General features: G+C 37.8%; 1 protein-coding gene across 1 annotated transcript in view; it reads left to right on the forward strand.

Annotated features, from left to right (window-relative positions):
* Positions 1-8,456: 8,456 nt before the first annotated feature.
* LOC114206702 (sulfotransferase 1 family member D1-like) overlaps positions 8,457-19,378 on the forward strand; it is a 79,977-nt gene continuing 69,055 nt past the window's right edge. Inside the window, 1 exon segment of the mRNA XM_088021341.1 lies at positions 8,457-8,550. Within this exon segment, the coding sequence (XP_087877467.1) occupies positions 8,457-8,550 (94 nt within the window).

Below are 19,378 nucleotides of genomic sequence, written 5' to 3' on the forward strand. Positions count from 1 at the left end.
TGGGGTCTTTGAATAAAATGCCATATCAGAGAGTTACAAAGACGTTTCTTATTCACCTACTTCCACAACCCTCTGGGAGAAAACCCGCAAGGTAACCATCCTGATGTGTTGTTACTGTAATGGGTGTGTTCTCTGTGTTCTCACTTACTCTTCAAGCTTCTCTTGCCATTGCTCCAAGGAAAGCCCTCTATCAAAGGCAGCCAGTGATCTCAGCTCTCTTTCCCTGAACTCACAGTCACATCACAAATGAGTAAGGGTCAAGCCTTTTGCCTCCTACCTCAAACTTCTCTATTCTATCCAGAAGTTGGTCCCAGGGTCACTTAAAATGTCAGTCTGAACATTCAACTTCTTGCTTAAGAACCCTAAAAAACCCTCCTGAATCTCCTGCCTATAGGATACACACAGACAACTTCACATTTTTGTCTTTGCCCATAAGACTTGCTAGCCTTGTCTTGCATTATATTGATCCAAGTTGTGTGAAGTTCCCTTTATGCCCTGGTCTATTTTCCTCACTGCTCCTTATTCACATTGTTTCATGGCCTGGGACGCTGTTTCTCTCTCATTCTCCATCCAACTGGTGAGGGCCTTGAATGCCGATTCTTGGCTTGGACTTCATCTACTGCATGATTCTCAATTCACCAGGGAGAAGTCACCTGACCTTGTGCATAGTTCAATCTTAGATCTGTAACACTATTTTATTTACGTGTGTACATGTCCTGAATATCTCTTCTGAAAGAAACATGGACACCAGGTAACAGCTGCAAAGAGGACTTCTTTCAGATAATAAACACTTATTTGTCCACATTTACAATTTTGTGAGCCTGTGTATCTTACTAATGGAGCATTTATGTAACTTTGGGTATGTTGAATGTTTTTGTTTCTTTTTTCAAATGCCAAAATTGAAGCTGAGCTGGGAGAATCTCTTTTCTTGTTCTTCCAGTCTGGATCCTTCAGCAGACTGAATTCTAGAATCATTTACCTATCCTGGGCTGAGTCATTGCAGCTCTGTCAGTCAATCTGCCTGAGGAAGAATTCCAACACCACCATTCCCCAAAGTTTTAGTTAAGTTATCCCAGCGCCAAATCTTACATTACAATGTTATACATGGGGCTTTACCCTTTACTGTGATGCCCACAAGGCTCTCTGCTCTGAATTTTTCTCCTTGATTACCTTCAGATGCCCTACATCTGTGTCCATGTTTATAATTCTTCCATATGCATTGCTATTTTTTTTTTAAATTTCACTATGGAAAAAACATTTCTGTGGGTGTGCTAAATGTGCATATACAGAGAGCAATTAACTTTCTACTTAGCCATTAGAGGAAGTTGAACAGACCTCTGCCTTTGGACGTCACAGAGTCTACAAAGTGACTTATAATTTGCCCTTCTGATTTCTTTATACCCATGTCTCACGTGGAGAGAAAGGTAAGACTTAACAAAAGATGCTTACTTATCAGCAAAAAGAGAGATGAAAGTCCTTGTGAACAATCTAATCAGTTTGTTTCTAAATATATTCATGAAAGTTTCTTGCTTAGCAAGATGTAGATAAGTTCTGTTTTGTTCTGCTTGTTTTTTTCATTTTTACTTCTTGTCACTCTAATGGCTCATTCAAAGAAACCTATTTTGTCCCGGTTTATTTTTCTATTTCCTTTGCATTGCATTTTCTCATGTCTAGCTTTCTGGAATACTTATTAAACAGGTTTTTGAATATCTAGATACATATTCAGTATAATTCTTCTCCTACATTTTATGTCCTCTTGACCTTTGCACTAATCCGTCCAAAAAAATTTCTCTTTCATCTCCTAGGTGGCTGATTTGATATTTTATTTTAATATATAGAGAATTTATTTCAATAATCATGTGATTAAGTTCTAGAAGTAATAATTTTTCCTTTTTCAAAGCACTCGATATTAAAATAGGTATAATATCCTACTGAATAATGATGAGCATACCAATTATTCATTTTCTAAAGTTTTTTTGAGTTTTCTGCATAAACCAGTTTCCTTCAGGTATTAATGCTTCTTTTTGTAACTTGGGGGCCTCTCCATCATGCTTTTGGTTGTCTGTTTATCCTAGAACACAATTCACTATATTGCATATCATTAGTCTCTATATTTAACAGTATTCTTGATGTATATCACACAATTAACAGCTAGAAAGAGTAAGACATATACTCAGTGTGCTTTTCTTTACAGTGTACATTTAACTTCTGTTTGACAAAGTCAGTTTGTTTTCCTTAGTGGTTGTAAGTTCCCAGGGTTGTACTTCTCCATCTATAGTATATGTTCTAGAAATTTCTGTTACTAACTAAAATTTGATTATTGTAAATTCTGTTGTCAATCGAAATTTGTGTTGGAAAATCCCATTTTAGATAGCTTCACTCTCAGCTTTTGTCCAGGAGGAATATCCAGAATCAGAAGCAGAGCATTAGGACTACCCATAGGTTAAATGCTATCTTTGAAGACTCTCGTCTCCAGGGGGTTGTAATTCTACTGACAATACAATCTCACTTGTTTTATATATTCCAGATAGTTGTCCCTATTTTGGTCATTTGGTGCTTATCAGAATTTGGGGGGATGTGTGCTTATAGTTTTTCTATGATTTCAATATTCTTTAGGGAAAGTGAATATGTAAAGATATATTTTCAATCAGCCTTCTTGACCCAATGACTGTTCATTCTTTTCCAGATGTTTAAATATTTTAACATTCTGGACATAAGACATACAAAGGCTTATAGGACTGATTTTTTTTCATTCTGCTTAAATACACTCTTCAATGGCTTTGGGACATAATGCATGCCCCTTGCCAACTGGAGCTACTACAAAAGAATTGGGCTGTAATAGTAATCATCCAATTTTATTTCTAAAAGGATTTGCCTTCCAGGTAATCTCTAGAAAGCTTAATCTAGAAGTTAGTTGTTTCAGCATTTAACAAACATCTTTATTACTATCTAGCTAAATACTGTGTTCTTTTTCTCTTTTTAAAACATGAAATTTTTTCCCCCTTACACACCACACCACAAATCATCATAAATATGTTCATGTCCTTCCTCCTTCCCATTTCAAATCTCATATTATTTTAATGCTTTGACCATGTTTTTTTTTATTCTAACTGATTCTACACTTTGTTCCTCAGTCTCCCCTAAACAAAAAACAAAACAAAACAAAACAACTCATAATATTTTTCTTCTTCTACATTCATACCTGGAAAAAAATAAAATTACAAGTGCCTCACATTGAGTATAGAAAACATCTCAGTATCAATCTTGAGAAACAGTCTCCTATTGGTTGCAAATTCTTTCATTTGGGACTGAATATATAATAGCACATCTTCAAGGGCTTTTCGATACTTGCAGATAATGTATTATTGTTCAGAATGTAAAGGATGTGATCTTTTCTTACCATTATTTCTACCGAAGGGCAAAGAATCCCTGATTCGAGCATCTGAGATGACTTTCTAGACAAATTTAGGACTGGGAAGGGTAAAGCTTACATATCAAGTTGATTTCAGAGTTCTGGGAAAAATGTTTAAGGAGGTTCGGTTACACCTTCTGAATTAAGAACTTTGTTAACAGATAACTGTCAGTGCAGTGGGCTCCTAAGCCTCCAACACAAGCTTAAACATGACCTAAAAAGATGTTCCAGAACATATAAAAATCTCAAATATAGGTATAGAATCAGGAAAGCACAAGGTTTGTGTAAAATTAAGAACATACCAAGTCAAATGGAGTTAAGATTTTTGCAAAGTGCATTGGAAGTAAAGTTGAGGTAATGACCGAAACATATTACAGAAAGAATTAAACACCAAAGATTTTTAAAAGTATTTAATATGAAATTTTAAATCATACTCAAAAGTAAAGATACAACAAGATCCATCTACCCATCACCCAGATTCAGCATCATTTTTCAAGGCTTGTTTCACCTACCCCATCCTCAGTTTGATTTTTCTTGGAGTATTTTATTCTTTTTAAAGATTTATTTATTTATTTTAGAGAGAGAGTGTGTGTGTGTGTGTGTTTGTGTGTGCAGGGAGAGGGGCAGAGGGAGATGAAGAGAGAGAATCCAAGCAGCTTTCCTGCTGAGCTCGGAACAGGTTGCAGGGCTTGATGTGGGGCTCGATCTCAGGACTCTGAGATCACGACCTGAGCTGAAACTAAGAGTCAGACACTTAACTGACTGAACCACCCAGGCGCCCCGATTTTTCTTTGAGTATTTTAAAGCAAATCTCAGATATCATACCATTTTGCCCCTAAACATTGTAGTGTGAATCTCTAAAAAGTATTTTCAAAAATATAACCACTACTATAGACTGAATGTTTATATAACTCCAAAATTTATATGTTGAAATTTTAATTCCTAACATGATGGTATTTGGTAATACCAAATCCCTAATATAATCACCTTTGGGAAGTGATTAGGTCATGAGGGGGAAGCCCTCGTGAATGGGATTAGAGCTTTATAAAAGAGACCCCAGGAGAGCTTTCTTGCTCTTTCTGTCACAAGAGGACACGACCAGGAGACAGCTATCTATGACAAGGAAGAGGGTTCTTGCCAGACACGGAGTCTGCCAGCACCTTGATCTCGGACTTCCCAACCTCTAGAACTGTGAGAAATAAATTTCTGCTGTTTATAAGCCACCCAGTCTATGGAAGTTCGTTATGGCTGCCAAAATGGACTAAGACAGCCACAGTACCATTTTTACACCCAAGAAAATTAACAATATTTTATTAATGCCATTTAATGTCAAGTACTTACTCAAATGTTTCTGATAACCTTTAAAAAGTCATTTTTTGAATCTATTTTTCAAATCAGGATTCAAATAAGTTCCATTTTTAGTATCTCAGTTTTTTTGAGTCCTTTTTTAAATCTAGAACAGTATCAACTATTTTCATCATTGTTATTGAAACATGGAAAAATATTTTTAATTATTCTATGGATTTTATTATATAGAATACAAATTTTTCCTTAAAAAATACTCTTTGAGTTCTCTGTCACTGATAACATGATTGAGATACTTATTTTATATATTCAAGTCTTCTTGTGATCTGGTACTATTTTGTTATAATGCATCCCAGAAATAAAAATAAAATAGTTTTAGGAACTCATGTATTTCCATCCACTAGTATATTTATAAATCATATGAGATACATATCTTCAATGATATCAGTTCATGACATTTTTACTAAGGTAAAGTGGCAAGAAAGATTTTATGGAAAAATAAAAATTGAAGGGGAAAAATTACTTTCAACTTAAATTTCTAATGTCTTAAAATAACATCAACTCTACAAATCACATTGTTCCCCTTCCAATCAGTCATGTTAATAATAAGACATAAAAATGATTCTGAATATGATAAATGGATTTGTTACACTTTAAACCATTTTCTTAAAATAAAGCATAATTTAAATCCTATTTTACATCTCTACTTAAGGTAATATCGCATTAAAATGATTTACATGAAAGACTAGTTCTATCATGGTGGTAGTGTGTCTAAGAAACTAAGAAACATTCTTTAGCATCCACATAACTATGTGACGGGTATTTCAAATTCACTTATGTTTTCTAGCATATACCAAACCTTCCAGTAACAAGGATAAAATTTGACAATGCTAATCTCTATCTTGAGAGCAAAGATATTTAATATTTATTATTACTGCCTTTGGAAAATACATTGACTTTCAAAAGCATATGTAAATCACCCATAGTAACTGGTAATAAATTTGAGTAATACTCAAAAACTTATCACTTGTGGTTGAATCTCTACAAAGCTACTTTTTGTTTGTTTAATGGACAGTTTTTCAAAAAGAATTCTTAGGTGTCCAGAAAAATTGCACAGAAAGTACATAGAGTTCCAATAAATCCTCATATAGTTGGAATCATGCAGGCTGCAGCCATTTCAGACTAGTTTCTTTCAATTAGCAAAATGAATTTAAGGTGCCTCCATGTCTTTTCATGGATTGATAGCTCATTTCTTCTTATTGCTGAACAATATTTAATGGTATGGATGTGCCACTGTTTGTTTATCTGGTCACCTATTGAAGGACATCTTGACTGCTGCCAACTTCTGCTGATTATTAATAAAGCTGCAATAAACATTCATGCATACATTTCTGTATGGACATGTTTTTTAATTCATTTGAGTAAATACCTAGCATTGTGATTGTTGGCTCAAATGGTAAGATTATGTAGAGTTTTGTAAAAAATTGCTGACCTGTCTTCCAAAATGACCACATTATTTTGCACTCCCACTGGCAATGAACAAGAGTCCCTAATGCTCTACATCCTCACCAGCACTTGGTATTGTCATTGTTTTGGATTTTTGCTACCCTAATAGCTGTGTAGTAGTATATCTCACAATGGTTGTAATTTGTAATTTCTTAATGTCATGTAATGTTGAACATTTTTTCATATGCTTATTTGTCATCTATATGTCTTGCTTGTGGAGACGTCTGTTCAGATCTGTTACCCATTTTTTTTTTAAAACCAGGTCATTTTTTTTTTATTTTGAGTTTCGAGAGTTTTTTGTACATTTTGAATAATTATTATTTATATGGCTACCTTTTATTTTATTTTATTTTTTAAAAGATTTTATTTATTTATTTATTTATTTATTTATTTATTTATTTATTTGAGAAAGAGAGAGAGCAAGCTCAGGAGCATGAGTAGGGGAAGATCAGAGGGGAAAAGAGAGGGAGAGGGAGAGAGAAAATCCCAGGCAGACTCTGCACTGAGCTGTGGGGCTTCCTGGCTGGATCTCACAACCCTGATCATGACCCTGAGATCATGACCTGAGCTGAAACCAAGAGCTTGGTGCTCAACTGACTGAGCCACCCAGGCACCCCTATGGCTACCTTTTCTTGTTTTTTTCTTAAAGCAATATTCACTTCTGTTAAAAATGTTAAAAATATGTTTTTTAAAAAGGTGTTCTCTTATCTAGTGAAGTATAATTATGAGAACTAAGAACAGTATTTCAATGTTAGTTTCTAAACTATGTTTTACTGAACTTAAAAATTCAGCTCTCACATTTTTTTGTTGATCAGCGCTCATATTTCTGCTGCAACACAACCAAACCTATTTATTTTCATATTTTTTTTTAAAGATTTTATTTATTTGACAGAGAGAGACACAGCGAGAGAGGGAACACAAGCAGGAGGAGCTGGAGAGGGAGAAGCAGGCTCCCCGCCAAGCAGGGAGCCCGATGCGGGGCTCGATCCCAGGACCCTGGGATCATGACCTGAGCTGAAGGCAGACGCTTAACGGCTGAGCCACCCAGGCACCCCATATAACATACAACATTAGAATGTTTTAAAAATTGTAACTATAATGAAAATCTTGGAATAACATTATTGGCTAACGGCAACACTTTGACATTCTACTTCCACATAGCACTTTAAACATTTTTCTCAAGAAAAAAAAAGACAAAACCCCTAGTTATCTGGCATCAGCTTAAGGATTTTTCATTATCCTAAACTGCAACTTATGGAATCAAAAAAAGTTTAGGAAATATGTTTGATTGGTGAGGAACAAAGAAAGGAAGAATAATAAGGAAAAAAACGAAGAAAAAAAGGACAAAAATAGCAGTGGTTCCTACAGCCTGGTAAATATCCAACTAAATGTTTCATCTAAATAACATCTTATAAAGTAACATCTTATCTCTCTCTCCGACAGTTTATTAACTTATTAACGGGGTGTAGGGGTGGGAGGCAGGATATTGTTTTTAGTCATGGTGAAAAAAACTGCTTCATAAGTTCATATGTTATTAAAAGCCAAGCTTACGAGGGAATGCCATGAATGTAATTAAGAGATAAACCAGGTTATAATCTTTTTGGGATTCCATGATCTCCACAGTCATAGTCCATTTGTTTCTCTCATGGTAAAACACTTCAGATTCTGCCAAACAGTTCCTAATTGCCTTCACCCACGTTTACATCAAATGCATAGAACACTGTCTGTGTTATTGCTCCAGCAACACCACACAGCAAATCATTCCTATTTTGGGGTGTTCCCCTTCCACTTGGATTGCTAGGTACCCTGACCATGGCAAGAAGATAAGTGTCATATCTCAGTGGATCCGGTGACATATCTGTGCCCACAACCAGAAACCCCCAGCTTTGTAGTAGTTAATGTTCTATAATGTTCAGACACCAGAAATTGCATTGAGCTATAGGGAAAGATTAGAATCATAACTGCTTCCTTCCCTCCATATGATGTCAGGTCCTGCCTTTTGGGGAGCAACTCACAATGCAGAAAACGCCAGGAGTGGCATCATGGGAGGGGGTCAGCTGGGGCTGCTGCTGACAGGGAACTGCAGTGGCCACGGCATGACCCAAGGCCATGGTTACAGGCTGCTTACCGCCTGATGCTCTAGGCAACCCACTTACCATTCCCAAATCCCATTAGCCCTAGGGTCACTTCTTAGCAAATCCCTCACTTTAATTTTTGTCTAAGTAAACGAACCATGGCTTGGATAGTTGCAAAAGCTCCAACTATTCTTTCTGCTCTTCTCTCATCCCACTTCCAAGCTCATCTTTGTTTTCGACACAGTGGCGAGGGTAACTCTTTTAAAATAGAATTTGGATCTCTAAGTCCTTTACTTAGATTCCTGTGATGAGTTCTCTCAGAGGAGCTGAAGAAGTTGCCCTGGGCTACAAAACTGCATCTGGCTTCCCATCTCTCCGACCTGACCTTGTGTCTTCCCTTCTGTCCCTTTTTCTCCTGCATCCATAGTAAGTGGTTGCTGTTCCCCACACATACTGGCCATTTCCTTGACGTGGCACATTTGCATTAGCTGTGACCTCTTCTCTGGAAATGCTCTTCCCCAAAATATCTGCAAGGCTCACTCAATTTATTTGGATCTCTGTTCAAATTGGACGTCCTCAGAAAGGACCTTCCTGGCCACCATATTTAAAATAAATTCTTACCCTACTATCCTGCCTTAGTTTAAAAATTTAAACTATTTTACTTTCTAAATGTTTGCTGGTTTATCTATTGTCTGCCTCATCCCCAAAGATTTATTTTTAGATTTAAGCCTGTTTTTTTTGGTGCCTACTAAGCCCTCAATAGATACATGTGAAATAAATCAAGTGAAAATAGTGTCTTTTAATCTCTGTCCTGAAAATGATGAGATTTAAAAAAACCAGCTGGGAGACAGCCACCTTCAACACTGCCACAAAAGTTTCACTCTTCAATGGAATGAATACTAGTGCTGTGGTAAGTTTTTGATCCCTATACTTGTTTGTGTTGTCTGAAAGTAAACATGAAATTCTTGGTGCAGGGGTCAGAGGTACTATTACAGTGACGATCTTACCAGTCCCCCGTGCCTGCTCTCTCTGCCTTTCTCCTGAAGCAAAGTGACAGATTGCGAGTGCAAAGGCAATTTTTGCACTATAGGAGAGGAACCCCAAAAAGGATACATTTGGGAGTTTATATACGCGTCATCCTTCTCTGGTGCCGAGAGACAGAAGGAAGCTTAATCTCCCCAATCTAAACAAACGATAACTGGGACATGAATAAGAGGGTTTCAACGTACTTACCCTTTGGAATGTAAAGGATTTCTAGGGGGAAATAGGCCAAGTCCCGCAGTTTTGCAAACCCAGGAAAGTTTCCTGATTCCAGACTTTACTCCCCTTTGAAATGTAAACACCCAAGTCCAAAGGAGAGTGAATCTCAGTTCTCATTCTCTATTTAGCCATTTTTCAATTTCCAAGCCTTGTTTGTTAACCTACGTCCTAGATTTATTTGTTCAGAAAGCCTTAACCACACAAAAATATAAAAATATTTTCTCTACCATCCTGCCATCCAGTCATCTTTTTTATAATAATATTTTTTTAAACTTTTTATTTATTTATTCATGAGAGACAGAGCGAGAGAGAGAGGCAGAGGGAGAAGCAGGCTCCCAAGGAGCAGGGAGCCCGATGCGGGACTCGATCCCAGGACCCGGGGATCATGACCTAAGCCGAAGGCAGACGCTTAACCATCTGAGCCACCCAGGCGCCCCATCCAGTCATCTTTTTATCAATGCTCTTTTCTTCTACTGAGTATGTTTCTTCTTCTCTACAAGTTGTTCTGAATTTCCCAAGGAATACACTAATACATACACACCCACACACATAATTCTATTCTATCACAAAATATAAATTCAAACAATTAGATAAAGCAAAGTCACTATTCAATCCCACCCAATTTCACATCTTTTTTTGGAGGTCCTTGAAGATCAATTTGCAAACCTTTGTTTGTATGTATACATACACTAAGACACAGATACATATATTAAGAAATACTTAGTATTTTGTTTATTTTACCTTAAGGAGAATACACTCTATGAATTGTTTTTCCCCCAGGTTTTGTCACTCAAGAATATCTTGGAGAAAATTTATTTCAATAGATACACATCATTACTTTTAAGTACTAAGTCATTAGATGTCTTGTGTCTGCTCTTCTCCCTCATTAGAATGCTATTTCTCATTTTCCTCTTTGCCCTTTTAAGAGATCTGAGTTGCCCTTTAAAGCCCCGCTCAAAGACTCTCTTTTATGAAGGCTTTCCTTACCAATCAGTCCACATTAACTCTTGTTTTAACAGCCTGGGAGGTGGGAGGAATAGAGGAATAACCACAGGATTAAGGGAACTGAACCCTGTGCCGGGTTTGCCCCCTGGATGAGTGTTCATAAATTAAGGCATAGTCTAGGGGAGTGTGACAAACTGGCAGGTGATTGTGGGCAGTATTCATACCCGTGGGGGAAAAGGGTTTTAGGTGGGGAAACTGGGGGAAGGTGGTGTGTTAGGGTTCTAGGTCTATCCTTTTTTGAAAAAGGATTTTTCCCACTAATAGGAGTGACTAGGGAAACTACACTTCAGAATCTCTTCCGGTTAATCTGAAATTCAGCACAGAATACCAGTTCCACTATAAGGATTATGGAAGAAGTAGTTTCTTGTGGATAAACGCACTTTTGAGGTTAATGGAAAAGGTTGCAGGAACACAGTGAATAAAAAAAAACTTTTCTGAGTGTTAAAAAGCAAAGATTTATTAATTGATTAAATTTGATGATGAAATTGGTTTTATTCAACAATTCATGAATCTAGCAGCATCCCATCTAGCAATGAGCTGTAGAAAACTGAGCTGTAGAAAAGGAGAGACTTTCAAAGGTGGAAAAGGGGCGGAAAAAGGAAATTAGTTGCAAAGAATGCACTGTTTCAGGCAAGGTTGCCTTCCTAAGGAGAATGGAGGGCCTATGGAGTGGGTAACCTTACTAGTGCTAACAAGGTAATTCCAGGTTGACTGGTTCAAGTTACATTCCTGGCTGGGTGGGTGGGGGGATTGAAAGTGCAATTAGCTTAGGTAGTTAAGTCTTGGTTTGCTCAGGTGGCTTTTAGTACAGGTGACTCCATTCTGAACCTGATATCTCCTTTTCAACATAAGGAATAACCTAAAATGAGAAAAATAATTAAAACCCTCTTTTCCTCTACCAAGCTCTAGCAGATTTGGTTCAAAAACTAGACATTGTTGATGAAAATCTTTTATCGGTAACTGATCAAGGATGAGGAGAGTGAAGACATTTACTCTTCTCTGTACTTCCTTTGTACTTTACCATTACAATAAATGACACTTTCTGATAGTGTTATTATAGTGTGAGCTTCTTGAAGGTAACATCTACCACTGATCAAACTATGTGTGTTCAGTGACCAACATGATGTCTGGTATTTAGTTGATGCTAAGAAATTGTTTCTTGAATTAATTTTTAAGTAATTATTTGAATTACATCAAAAAATGAGCCTTAGATTCATTTGCTCTCAACAGAGCTTAAAAAACAACAGAGAATTAATCAAATTGACTACCTTTAAACTTTCTGTTCATTTTTGGTTTTTATTGTGCCCTAAGCCTGAAATTCAAAAATGAAACAATGTTGCCTCGTCAATCTAGCTGCAGATGCTCTGTGCCACTTGAGAGCAGCATGATCCTATACTGCGAGTGACAAAGCCGCTCTCCCTGACCAAACTTTGTTCAGGCTCCTTTGAGCCCTCTGCTCAATGAGGCATGGTCTTGGGCTTCATCTCAGTGCTTGTGGAGTCTAGTTTAGACAAGAATCCTGCCAAGTCAGTTTAGTAAGAAACCCCCATGCTTTCTATCTGATCACCCTCAATATCTGACAAATTCCTTATGGCCAACTATCCCCCAGGGTAACATCTGATCTCTCTGGCTACCTTCAGCAAGAATCCTGTTTGGTCAGTTTAGCTAAGAATTGCATTCTACCCTCTTAGGAATTTTCCATCCATTGACCCCTTCCCCCATAATGTGCACCTTATAAATCCCCATCTTTCCTTGCTGTATTGGGAGCTCTCTCACCTACTGCAAACCCCCATTGCAGTAATCCCTATACCCACTGCTCTGCATTCGTCTGTGTCTGCCTTATAGTCTTTAACAAGTTTCACAAATAATTTTTTTTTAAAAAAACATCTTAACCTAAAGCCTCAGAAAAATCTAGAGTTGAATAAAAATTAATTAATGAGGGACTGTTTCTGGGAAGTGTGAAGAATGTTTACTTTCCATTGCATCTATTAAAATGTTTTTGGTTTGTATGTTTTTTTTTTAAATACAGTGACTATGTATATCTTTTTAAATTAAAATATAAATGAGGGGAAAATGATTATGACATTTGGTGCCAACTTGTTTAAGCTAAGATTATTAGCCAAATATGATAGTGAGGAAGTAAATAGAAGGGCAAGAAGGGTGCTCACTGGCAACTGCTAGTAACCACCATGAATGTTCTACCTTCTAAGATGAAAGGCTGGCTTTGAAATGCATCAGTGCAAACACTTGCAAATAATCATGGAACCACCTGTTAGAAGAGACAATGAATTAAACCGGCTATTCACATAGCAACAATAATAACAAGAACAACAAAGATGAAACATGCCTACCCATACTGCTGGAATCATGTACGGCTTTGTGAAAAAACCATGAAGCCTACAAAAGGATGCAAATGAAGACTTGAGTAATTGAAAGATTCTATGATTTTACACAGGGAGACACAAACTCACACTTGACACTTTTCCTAAGGTAGCTAATGAAGCATTCAGTCTAAAATAATTCAGTTTAAGTACATAGCTCTTTGATGGCCTGGCCTAATCCAAGGGTAACATTTTAAATATCCAGAGGAACAGATAGAATCCGCTCCCTTCAAACAACTCTCCATAAATACTGCTTATCATAACCAGACTCTTGATAAGTACTGGACATCAGAGAATTCAAAGTTACTCTTTCTGGCAAGTTAAACTGAATTTCTTTTCTACTTGAGCAAGAGGTGGAGGCAAACATAGGGAGAGGAAACAATGTGTTCTAACAAACTAGCAAAGAGAGAACACGGGGCTCTACTTGGCCTCTTCTATCTCTGCACTCATTTGTTCAGCCAATGTTCATGCTACACACATTAAAATAACATGTGCGATGTTTTTCAGTTTACAGAAATATCAATAATAATTACCCCTTTCCACTTAGTAGGGGAGGTAAATGTTGTAATCTTTTATATTAAGAAATACTAATTAAAGTAATTACCTTGCATCACTCAGTTCATAGTAAGCAAGGCAGGCAGCCTCATTATCAGGTCTGTTCTTATTCACTATTCTGTGTTGTACAGTTACTAGGGAGGGCACTGTGACCTCTTGAACATTTCATTCCTTATCTCAGTGTATTTACAGTTTTGTGACACTGCTGACGATATTGAACTTTACCAGCACCACATTCCTGGAAAAGAGGGGAGGTTGAAGAAATCCCTCATCATTTTGTGTCCCAGAAAAGGGCTTACTCCAAAGAAACGCCCTTCCCCGTAGTACTCAGATAAGACTCAGGGATGGCCCCTTGTTTGCAGACAAGGCCAGACACAGACATTCCAGTTTCCTATTCTTTGCCATGTAAGTGATTAGCTGAACTGGTGTCCAGCTGATCAATGGGAACAAAATACTTGTTAACTAAACTTTGGTTAAGATTCCTCCTTCCAGTATGAAATAATAGATAATATATATTGGTTTCTGCTCCTGGTTCCTAGAATAGAGCTCTTAAAACCTTTATTTCCTGAGTGATAGAAGCATCTGATACACATCTCCTAAATCCATTGGAATTTCCCGGGTGATTGGAGCATGTTTTGTTTCTAATGAGGTGACTCTGGGTGGGTCCTGGGTGGCTCCTGGATGGGGGCTGGTTACCAGAAAGACCAAGCCATGATTAGAAGCTTGGATCTTTCAGCTCCACCCCCCCCCCATCCTCTAGAAGGGGGAGTGGGGCTGGAAACAGAGTTAATAATTGATCACAGCTAAGTGATGAAGCCTCCATAAAAATCCCGAAAGCGAAGGTTCATAGAGTTTCCAGGTTGTAAACAAATTCATGTACTGGGAGGGGGGCGCACCTCAAATCCATGGGGACAGAAGCTCCTGTGCTCAAGACCCTTCCAGACCTCACCCTATATATGTCTTCATCTGGCTGTTCATTTGTATCCTTTAAAATATCCTTTGAAATAAATCGGCAATAGCAAGTAAAAAAAAAAAAAAGAAAGAAAAATTCCCCGCTTCCCCCAGACCGCTGAACTTTCTCTTACCCTCAGCTTGAATCAATTAACAACCCCTCCCTTAACAGCCCATTCTGAGAATAGATAGGCTGGCTTCAGGATAAACATTCTGTTACCAGCTATTCCCTCAATGCCACCCTCACACCCCACTTCTCCATACATGGTTCTTTCTAGCCTTGTTTACTTATTTGTATGAAAGAAAAACCCTTTTTGTGTTAACTCCCCCCATCCCCATTCTCAGCTTTACTGAAGCATAACTGACAAATACAAATTGTATATATTTAAGACGTGCAATGTGATGATTTGATGTAAGTATACACTGTGACATGATTACCACAATCACGCTAATGAACACTTGTATCACCTCACATAGTTATCCCCCCTTTTCTGTGTGTGTCGTGAGAACACTGAAGGTCCACTCTTCTAGCACATTTCAAATATACAATACAGTGCTATTTACTATAGTCACCATCGTGTATGTTAGATCCCCAGAATTTATTCATTTTATAAACTGGAAGTTTGTACCCTTGACCAATATCTCCCCATTGTCCCCTACCTTCCAGCCCCCTGATAACCACCATTCTCCTCTCTGCTTCTATGAGTCTGACTTTTCAATTCCACATGTAAGATCATACAGTATTTATCTTGCCTAACTCTTAAAATGCTTGCTAGTCTCATAGAACTCAATGTTCTCCCTAGTGCAATAGTCCCCCCACCCCACCAAGGCCCCCCAGCAGCTTGCAATACTTTTTCAAATAAAGTCCCTCCTTACTAAGTCCAGATCTGTTTTTGGTTTGGGGGTTTCTTTTTTGACAGTACAATATTACAATCTAGAAAGAATATTCTCCCTGACACTGCCTGGGTAAATTTCTTTTTTTTTTTTTTTGAAATATTAATCTGACCTTGATATTCTCACGTTCCCATGCTCTAAATATTGGATTAATTGCTGTCGCCCAATCCTCAAATACCAGCCCTGAACTTTCACCGTCTTTTATAGCTCCCTACTTCTAAGTACATATATACCTTACAATTCTTAGATAAAAGAAGAAACTTTTGATGTACTATAGAAGTACGTTTTCTTTCTCAAATCTGTGCAAAGGCATAAAAGTCCTAGATTACTTTAGTGTCTTCTGTAATATTTTGCTAAAATGCAGTGTTCTTCTCTTAATCTATATCACATATCTTGGCCTATGTTGCTGAAACCTTTATTTAATCAGATAGGTTCATTTGGAAAAATTTAACTTTATTTTTTAGGACTCCTTTTTTAGCTGGCATTTTTGGAAAAAACAGACAACTGCAAAACATCAGTGACTTCCACTGAGAAAAATTAATTTCTTGATCATGCTGCTTGAGGGCTGCCACTCAATTATGGCATAGCTGGGCTCTGCTGAATTTCACGTGTCTTCTCATTGGGGTACTGAAGATGAAGGAAGAAATATTGTCTGGGACATTATGTTCTTATTGTAAATGATTAGAGCAAGAGTGACAGCCAAAACACGCAAAGATATTCCAAGCTTTTGTTCAGACATAGCCTATTGTCATGTCTGTTCATATTCAACTGGACAAAGCAAGAGGTCAGTTTTAAGATTATTGGAGTAGAGAACTATATTCTACCTGCAAGTAGCAAGGGCAGTACATTAGTTTCCTTGGGCTGCCATAGCAAAGTACTACAAACCGAGAGACTTAAAACAACAGAAATTTATTCTCTCCCAGTTCTGGAGGCTCGAAGTCCAAAATCGAGATGTCAACAAGGCTATGCTTCCTTTGAGACTGTGGGCAGAATCCTTCCTTGCTTCTTCCTTCCTTCTGGTGGTGTCCATCAAGACTTGGTATTCCTTGGCTTGCAGACTGTAACTCCAGTCTTTACCTCTGTCTTCACGTAGAGTCCTTTCCTTGTAGCTTTACCATTGTCTTCTTATAAGGACATTATCGTATTGGATTAGCCCTCCCACCCCCACTACGGTAAGATATTATCTTGACTAGTTGCATCTGTAATGACCCTGAAGTACTAGGGGTTAGAACTTCAATATCTATTCTGGGGAGACACAATTCAACCTATAACAGGTAGGGAGGGGAATACTTTCTTATAAACGAATTATAAATCCACCACCATTTTTCTTCCTTCTGCCCTGTCTCTGACCTTTCAAGAGTATAAACTATAAAATTTGCCAGAAATTGAGATAGAGAGTGGGTTGAGATTCAAGATGGAATCCTTTCCTAAGAAGTGGCTGAAGTAGTAGAAAGTGGGATGACTACAGAGTGGAGATCAGAGCAGAAACCCACAGGTGCTGGGCACTGGCATGAGTGTAAGCTATTTCTGTGGCTTCAGATCTTCAGGACTTGCCCCTGGAGTACCAGTCCCCTGGTCTAGTTGTCACTAAGAAAGATTCTTGAGAGGGTGGGTGGGTGGGTCAGGGGTGGGGGGGGCAATTCAAACATGGGAATTATACCCAAGTCTCTGCACATGGAATCAAAAGCCCTTAAGTAGGTGAGAATGATTTTGGTGCTATGTCTTACCCCTTTAAGAACTGACTCAAGTCTAACTAGGTGATTTCATCAGAGATAGAACTATAGGGAATTGGAAAAAGATAAGAGACATGACGCAGCAATTCAATATTTTTAAATGTCACCAGGTGCCACCAGGTTTGAGAATTACTGGACTAGACAAAGCAACTGGGAGAAGTCTGATAAGTAATCTGCTCCCACCCCTCAAAAGGATTTCTTATGTTTCATCACAGAGAACAACAGAAATCTGATAGAAGTCCTATAAGGATACACCTAAATCCCAGTCCAAGTCTTTCTGGTTTCCAGAGCTGTGGCATCTTCCCATGCCCTGAGGCCAATCCTGCTAGGGCTGAGGAGGAAGTGAGAAGTGGAGGGACAAAGCTAGGGGTGGTGCAAAGAGATTAAGGGTATTTAGCTGCTACAGTCCTTTGGCACAGGGGTCTATGAATGAGTTCTTGGATTAGTTGATTTAGGTTCAAAACCCAAGTCAGCCACCTAGTGGCTATAAATTTGTGCAACATAACTAACCTCACTGGGCTTCATTTCTTTGTCTAAAATGAGGATAATAGCACTAGTTTGTAAGTCTGTTGTGAGGATGAAAAGAGATAATCTATGTACAGTACTTAGCAGTTTCTGAGAAGCAATAAGTCCTTGTGAAACGTTAGATATTATTATCATTATTTAGCTATTTAACAGTTTAACAAATCAAGTAAAGGACTTTTTCTTATGACCCCAAATCTGCTTTATATACCAGATTTCTCACATATTTTTTTCATGTATTTGGATCTTCATCTGAGTACCTTATTTCCTCTCAGATAGGAATCAGACTTTCTTTCTTTCTTTTTTTTTTTAAAGATTTTATTTATTTATTTGACAGAGAGAGACACAGCGAAAGAGAGAACACAAGCAGGGGGAATGCGAGAGGGAGAAACAGGCTTCCTACTGAGCAGAGAGCCTGACATGGGGCTCAATCCCAGGACCCTGGGATCATGACCTGAGCCAAAGGTAGACGCTTAACGACTGAGCCACCCAGGCGCCCCTAGTCTTGCTTTTTTTCTTTCAGTCTGGGAATTAGTCCTGCTCCTGATCTCCAGGCTTGTTGCAACACGTCTACCACCTGCTTAGCATTTTCCCAACCTGTCTGGAGGCTGTCAACGTACTGCCTGACACTTAGAATACCATAGATTCTTCCATGCTCCAATTCCTGACTCCTGACACCCACATATCTATTACCTATTACACCATGCTCTCTCCATTCCACCGTCCTAGCACCTTCTGCCTATCTGATGTCTAATTATTATTACTTATTTTTATCAAGATATCTAACTCAAATCTAAATCATTTTAAAGATGAAGAATATACCTTATTGAAAGGGTTTATGATTAGCCCATCTTCTCTCTCTCTTTACCCTGAAGCTTCTTCTTATAGCTGGATTCCAGTACCACAGTATCATCACTCCAGTATCCACCTGCTGACCAAGTCTCAGAATACAGTTCTAGGACATACCTCCATGTGATAAATGTGATGATCACAGGTAACTCTACATAAACTGCGTAGCACATAGTAGGTAAAACTGCATGGCACATAGTAAGGATATTTCTATTTCTTCCTCTTCCAGTCATTGTTGCTGCCACAGATGCATGAGTAAGGAAACAGCCCAGTAACTAGATGTAGGTTAACATGGTACAGTAACAAGGTTGAGTTATTACAAAATAAGTATACTATTAATATTTTCTCAAAATATTTTATATTTTGCCAAGGACTTGGAGTAGAGAGCTCGAGAAGGGTTCAAGTGAAAAAACAAACCTACATATTGGTATTGTCTTCACGAATTAGACTCATTGAGGAGGAAACGAATCAAAACAATAAAAGAAAAATATGATTTCACAATCTTCCCACCTGCTGATACTTGCTTGAATTCAAGAGAAAGAAATCTCCACAAAATAAATAGATTCACAAAAAATTAGGTGATAATATGAGGATTTTCAAAAGTCTTTACCGAATGATGAGTGCCATTTTTTAAAATATAGCAATAATACACTAATTATGTGATGGCACAGGTAGTAAAAGAATGAATTATAGTCTATTTTACATGCAGTTTATTATTTTTTAAGTGTACAAGGTTGTTAAAATAATTGGATAAGTCTAATTTGGAATTAACAAAGTAATTTATAGGCCAAAACTCCTGTTTTTAGCTTTAAAACTAACTCTAGAGGCACCTGGGTGGCTCAGTTGGTTAAGCATCTGACTTTGGCTCAGGTCATGATCTCGGGGTTGTGGGATCGGCTGGCATCAGTCCTGTGTCAGGCTCCAGTGGGG

This window comes from Eumetopias jubatus, unplaced genomic scaffold (genome assembly GCF_037043125.1).
Source record: "Eumetopias jubatus isolate StellerSeaLion01/CBP00866 unplaced genomic scaffold, mEumJub1_p1.0 scaffold_2, whole genome shotgun sequence".
Classification (NCBI taxonomy): Eukaryota; Metazoa; Chordata; class Mammalia; order Carnivora; family Otariidae; genus Eumetopias; species Eumetopias jubatus.